This window comes from Macrobrachium rosenbergii, chromosome 10 (assembly GCF_040412425.1).
Source record: "Macrobrachium rosenbergii isolate ZJJX-2024 chromosome 10, ASM4041242v1, whole genome shotgun sequence".
NCBI lineage: Eukaryota > Metazoa > Arthropoda > Malacostraca > Decapoda > Palaemonidae > Macrobrachium > Macrobrachium rosenbergii.
In genome coordinates this window covers 30,977,553-30,984,855 of record NC_089750.1, presented here as the reverse complement: position 1 = coordinate 30,984,855, position 7,303 = coordinate 30,977,553, and the positions used below count along the sequence as shown (strand labels likewise).

The 7,303-nt window shown below is 34.2% G+C and overlaps 1 protein-coding gene across 1 annotated transcript in view; it reads right to left on the bottom strand.

Annotated features, from left to right (window-relative positions):
- Positions 1-576: 576 nt before the first annotated feature.
- Positions 577-7,303, bottom strand: part of LOC136842582 (lathosterol oxidase-like) — a 30,393-nt gene continuing 23,666 nt past the window's right edge. Inside the window, exons 2-6 of the mRNA XM_067110121.1 lie at positions 4,902-5,110; positions 4,359-4,607; positions 3,189-3,372; positions 1,964-2,136; positions 577-1,621 (exon numbers count right to left, since the gene is read on the bottom strand). Of these exons, the coding sequence (XP_066966222.1) occupies positions 1,427-1,621; positions 1,964-2,136; positions 3,189-3,372; positions 4,359-4,607; positions 4,902-5,110 (1,010 nt within the window). The 3' untranslated portion in view covers positions 577-1,426. The remainder of the gene's footprint in view (positions 1,622-1,963; positions 2,137-3,188; positions 3,373-4,358; positions 4,608-4,901; positions 5,111-7,303) is intronic.

Below are 7,303 nucleotides of genomic sequence, written 5' to 3'. Positions count from 1 at the left end.
GTATAATACTGCTTCCTCTATATCTCAAAAAGTTGGTATCTTGCGGAAATGTTTTACTAAGAAAGTTTTGAGATGAAACCGTCATATATAAGTGTTTTAACTTTTCTTCCTCCTAATTTGGAGTTTCTCCAGTGAGGTCCGTGGCTGCTAACTCTCACCTAAAACTTGGATAGAGTTATTCATCAGTCAAGTTTATTTTACCAACTCTTAATGCTGACTTACGGCATGACGCCAGTTCATTATGTTTGTTGCATGAAATGTACTACAATGACAAACATCCTCTGCACTCTTCTTTACCTGACCTAGCTCTGTTTGCTTGCAACACCAGGCAGGCTGCTGTTGCAGTGTTGTTTACTAGTAACAGATTTAATGCTACTCGGTTTGCCAGGAGTTTTATCTTGGCTACAACTAAGATTTAAACAGATTTCTATACCATAAGCAATATCGGCGAAAGAAGTCCAAGTAGATCTCGGCAAGGTATACCTTTCTTATACGCCAGCAGAGGCTAGTATTGAACCCGTAATAAGTGTCATCAGTTCTCGGTTAAGATTCATCAATCGGATAATAAAACAGAAATTAATTTTTGTTTGTTTTATTATGTTTAATTTAACTCCACAATGGTAAATATACTTCTTGTATAAAGATTATACTTATTTCACACCTACGATAACGAATGTATCGAAGAATATAGCGATAGATATGAAATGATATTGCTTGTCATCCTCGTCACATGATAAAAACAAGACAACAACAGTATCATCAGTAGATCGCGTAAGTACTGTATATAATCCAAGATCAGGTCAGCTAAAACAATGCAGTGATAACCCTTTTTAATATTTTAAATTTGATAATACGTTTGTCAGTACTGTTAATATATTCAGCGCAGTTCGTGTGCACGAATGATTCACTGAAGAGGAATAATAAAGTAAGGCAAAACACCAAGGCTCTCATTGTAACCACGTATCCACCATCACCATTTTATGCATGTGGCTTAGTGCAGTTCCTGCGTGGGTTAGAATGCGTTGCTCCCAGCAGTTTATTGTGAAGGAACTGGCCACTCACTATTCTCTCTAGCTGCCTCTGTGCAATAAGGTCATAGACTGACACATCGCAGCGCTAAGACTCTCTGAAGGGAAGAATTTTCAATCATTTTGTTTTCAAGTAACTATGATGATACCACATATGGATTAGCGAAGGCAAAGACGGCTTAACTTTAATTTTTTTTTAGGACGTCGTAAATAGAAATGTCTGGTACTTGAACCATAACAGGGGTTGTAAAACAGTCTCGAACCTATATGGACATTAATTATTGAAAACCGGTTTATATCAAAGGTTGGTATCAGAAGATATATACACTTAGTAGACACGAAGGCGCCCTAGCCGTTTACGTTAACATTCCATCAGACAAAATGATGACTGAGAACCATTACTGGATTTTCCGCTTGACCTCTTCCACCTGTTCATCTCGTACTTGACCTCGGTAGGCCAAGACGTTCTCAGATTCTCTCTGGCTTAAATCCTCTATGAGCTCGGACTGCGTACAGCTGCTGATGTCCTTCCCTTTGCCATAGAAAATATCTTCCCGATACACCTTGTTTTTCTGTCTGTAAGTTCCATGAATCTGAAAGCAGGAAGGAGCAAAGGTAAAGTCCATATGATATATATATATATATATATATATATATATATATATATATATATATATATATATATATATATATATATATATATATATATATATATATATATACACACACACACACACACACTCGGATTAAGAATAGTGATGAACATACGTTTAATATAAAATCTTTCAGTGTATTAATTTTACCTAGTATCACGGGCAGACACCAAACGGACATAAAAATAGCAGTAAGACAGTCTATATTTTCAGCATAATTGACTACGGTTCCAACCTAATGTGTGATTAATCGCTACAATAGTTAATTGCATAAATTCTTACTTTATCCCAGATTTCCATGTTGAACCCGAAGTTGACATGGAAGTATTGATGGTGATTGTCGTGGAAGATGCAATCTGGTTGCCATGGCTGCCACCAGTGGGCCTTGAAGTTGATGCCGGAATGGTCGATGATGCCATGGTAGTACAGGTAAGCCAGGATCGTCACGAAAACAGCTGTCGCAAAATGGAAATCAGTAAGCTAATCAAGCTTGAGATCTCATATCATACAGTGGAATTTGCTAATGTAAACGTCCATGCAACACACACACACACATATACATACATATATATATATATATATATATATATATATATATATATATATATATATATATATATATATATATATATATATATATATTAATATAAGCACAATGTCCTCTTAGCTTTTCGATTTACCTTCTATTGAAAGCCTTGAATCAGAAGGGCAACTGAGTACCAGACAATTCCCTTCTCAGGTGACACTTAACCCACACATGTTAGATAGATGTTACCGCTCATATACTATGATATGAAGAAGAAAAAGAATAACCTCTATCACGCACACACACCTGTTGAATTCAGATACATCTTAACTCGAGCCCCCACCCCCTCGCCCCAAAGTATTTTCACCAGATATTTATATATATGATCAAATACAGATTATTATCTTTCTTCACGGCCTACTAATCTAGTGATAGACACACACACACACACACACACACATATATATATATATATATATATATATATATATATATATATATATATATATATATATATATACATATACATATACATATAAGCTACATTTCAAATGAAGAATGATCAGACTAACAACAATTAGGGTATAAAATCGAAAGACCTCCTTTTTAAAGACAGGTGGATAGGTTATTAATCAGAATCTTGCTTCTAGACTTTCTCTTTATAGAACTTTGCCAAACTGGTTCATTAGATAAGGAAGCTTGTTTCTTACCCTGGAAAATCTAACGTAAAAGCAACCCGATACGCTGTTGCATACCATAGCTCTTGCTTTGACACGCTCATATATGTGTATATATATATATATATATATATATATATATATATATATATATATATATATATCTGGTAACTAACCCCATGGATTCTTGTATCAAAATCAAAATAAGAAAAATTAACGAAATTTCAAAGGAAATAGTCCTCTAAGCTACATGAAACTGCTTCATTCGGAAAATCTCATGTGCCTTTCTAGCTGGAAAACTTACTCCAGTGAACGGGGAAGAGAACCATCGGGCTCACGAGCACTGCTTGCATATGGACGAACTCGAACGGGTGAATGGCTGTGACGCTAAAAGCAGTGGGTTGCTTGTACTTGTGGTGAAGCTTGTGGAAATTCTTGTAGAAGAAGGGCAGGTGGTAGAACCTGTGGTGCCAGTAGGTGAGATAATCCTGGAAGTACCAAATGGGTTCATAGCTACAGTGCTCGTCATAAGTTAAAAATGAAACTGATACACATGAGTGCAACAATGTTTACATTTCCGTAGATGCACATGTACACCCACACACACTCATGCACGCACGCACCCTTTGCCCGTGAGACTGAAAGGCCAGCACCTTAAAATTGACTATTTCTCTGTTATAGGTATATAATAAGTTTCCCTATCTTTTTATTGTCCTGTTTATTGTTATCTGACACTAATACAGATTATTCTGTGAAGCGGTGAAACCACCGTGTCAGCACACATCTAGGTATGTCAGAATTTATTACGCCGAAACTAATTTAGACAAATCAGCCCATCTAACTTAATCTCCTTACTTCAGGACAAACCGGTACTCTTTTAATAACCAGAGTTTCAGACTGGAAGCAAAGAGAAGGAAAGTTCCAAATGGAAGATGCATGTCCTCTCGTGTATCAAATTCATTTTTGACACTAACGGTGTTCTAGCACTGTACATCTAACTGATCAGGTCGGATCCGGGTTGGGATACAGACTGAATTTTCTAGTGCAAGTGCCAAGTAACTTGAGATGATATGTTTGTTTTAATTCATGTTTGAGAATTTGTTTTGACTTATATTTACGGATTTGTTTTAACTTATATTTACGGATTTGTTTTAACTTATATTTACAGATCTGTACTGCGTGGAAGAGTGTATCAAGTTCAGTTTATCAGACGAGTGAAGAAGTGTCTGGAATCATATCATCTGTTTTCTATGAGGTATGTAGTCCACTAAGTTTTGTACGTAAGTAAAGATGTGTTGGTTTAATATTACCTACGCAGCAACTCTTCATGGAAACAACCCGACATTTTCTTATTGATTTATTCGTTGTTAATAGGATTCATTTCAAATTTAAAACGGTAAAAGTAAGACCGCAAGGATATATGAACTGCGATCTTTCAACACTGCCAATTTATTTTAAAGGTCCGACGTCTTACCTGCCACATGAAGACGACAGGCCAGGAGGCGAAGTACCATAACCATCCATAATCGCTGACGCTATAGTATATTTTCGTAGAGCCCCCATTCATGACGTAACACGATATGAAGGCTGATATGGTGGAGCCGATAAAGAGGGAGAGGGAACCTAAGAGTATCTCGTCACGTTCAAGTTCTGGACTCATGAACTTCTTGGGCTGACATTTCCATTCCTCTGCACGGTCCCTTTGGCGAACGTAGTAATACCACTGTAGGGAGAAGATGGAGAGTTAAATAGTATAGCACCTGTCATTAGAATTTAGTTGACACCTGGCTTTTTCATTTGTTCACTTCATTAAACTACTTGTCTCTAAAATCGGTATTCCTGCATTCACTGAAACTCGCAGTGGCTGAAAAAAGCTTTCGATTGGCAAATCCCTGATCTTGGAATGTCCCTTAACAAACCAAAAACGCGAAATTCATATTATCTAGATATTATGTAAATACTATCTCATCATATTCAGAAACCTAATGAAAACGAGGACAGTGTAGGACTAACTCACATGTAAGAAGCCACCAACACCAAGGTAGAAAGTGTAGGAGATAGTGGTGGCGTACACCCAGTAATAACCTACACCTTGGAGGCGGTAATCCTCAAGGTTAAGACTCCAGGGACGCGCAGAAGGGAGAGAACCGTTTGTTGTTGTCTCATTGGAAACGCTGCCATAATTGAAGGCTTTCAGGAAGTGCACCAGAATTAGGAGCCATTCGCCTGTTGCACAGAAAGCAGAAAGAGCAGTTGCCTTAATAATAATAATAATAATAATAATAATAATAATAATAATAATAATAATAATAATAAACATTCAAAATACATTTCATGCGAACATGAAGTGTAGTACAAATTTTGATGTAATATATAACGATAATAATAGCCATCCGATAGGTTGTTCACTTATAGGTAGCCTAATACCACTATACGCAATACGAACGTCAAATCCAATCTTTATTTATGTATCGTTAAAAATTAGGTTTCGCCAACCACATTTGCTCTCGTTGATGGCTGCATAATGAAAACAGACGCCCTTCAAATATTTCCTCATTATTAAAACAATAATCGTATTTCTTCGGCTCTTCATACCACATGGACCTTACTTCAAGGGTCCGGATGCGACTTTACATCATTTCAGCAATGTCCGACATTAATGCTTCAATAGCCTATCTAGACCTAAGGTAAAGGTACCGATAAAAAAGGGAAAATGATAGTATATTAAGTCCAACCTGTAGCACGGAGAGAGAGATCATTAATTCCATGTAGCCTATTGAAGCTTAAATTTTTTAAACATCATAAAAGGCTTTCATAGATAAAGACAAAGAATCAGTGAAAGAGAAAATGACGGAGAAATTCACTGATGTTTAACCGTTTTATCATTCAGAAAATTTGAAAAGAAATGAGAGGTTGATATATGTAATTATTTGTGTCAAGGAAACTGTTTTCCGTCATTTATTACTCAATTTAATATTCCAAACTAACACTGCAAATCAATATGAAATTAAATGAAAACTATTTTTCTTGGCGGCAGCCATATCAGCGGTGTGTGAAATCCCGAGTAATTATTATCTTAATTAAGAGAGATATCACTTGATGACTAAAGTACCACAGCTGTCATTTCGTTCGTTGCCAGCGGAAACCATTATTATGACACATGATACACGCGTGACGTCAGTTTTCTGATAAAACTGGTTTTGAGGACTTTTAATGACAAACCTTTTTGATATAGGCATTTAATTATTGGGCGCGCACACACACATACAGTATATATGTACACACATACACACACACACACACACACACACACATATATATATATATATATATATAAATATATATATATATATATATATATATATATATATATATATATATACATACATATATATATATATATATATATATATATATATATATATATATATATAATATACATATATATATATAATATACATATATATATATATATATATATATATATATATATATATATATATATATATATATATATATATGTGTGTGTGTGTGTGTGTGTGTGTGTGTGTATGTATATTGTCACGATGTGTACCAAGTACCTGGTTATTGCACAACTAATCACAGAATTCTAAAATTTACCTCACTTCAGCCAGATACCTGAAATCTAATAACAATAAAAATCATGACCGAGTACTCTAGAGGTAACAGTGATCCCTTAAAAAGCTTATTAATCACGTGAAAAATTAAACTGAGTTTGATCAGAACAAGTGTGAGGTATCAACAATTAAACAAGAAATATACTAGAGTAAATGGGCATCACTCCATCAAACAACTTTAACTGTTTCCCTGGTCTTAATTTACTTCAGCAAAACTAAAGGAACAAAACATGTTTATCACTTTGCCTTATGCACACAATTAATCCTATTCATTGGTGGTCAATAAAATGAAACAGTTTCAAAAATTTTTAATTCAAAAATTTATTTTTAAATTCAAAATTTATAATTAGAATTCACAATCTGAAAAAATTTACTATTACTTGAAAACAACACAAAAATTAAATAATTCTTGAGTTAAATTATTAAACAAAACTAAATCACAAAAACTTTAATTTATCAAGAAATTAAATTAATCAAACAAAATTTAAACTGTCAAGAATTACTCAAGATTTGAAAAGAAAATCTTAGTAAATGAAAATTAAATAAAGTATGCAATGTTAAATTATCAAGAAATATTTAAAATGCTAAGTGAATAAATGTTAAATTACCAATATATAAAATGGGAAAAATCAAGAGGTTGCAAACACAAGAACACCCAAAAATACACAAAAGATCTACCAATAATAATTTCACTAAGGCAAAAATTCTCTCAATATACCTTATTATACCATGGTAATAATAAGTAAAATTCACTTTACTTTACCCAAGCTTGTGAAAACTT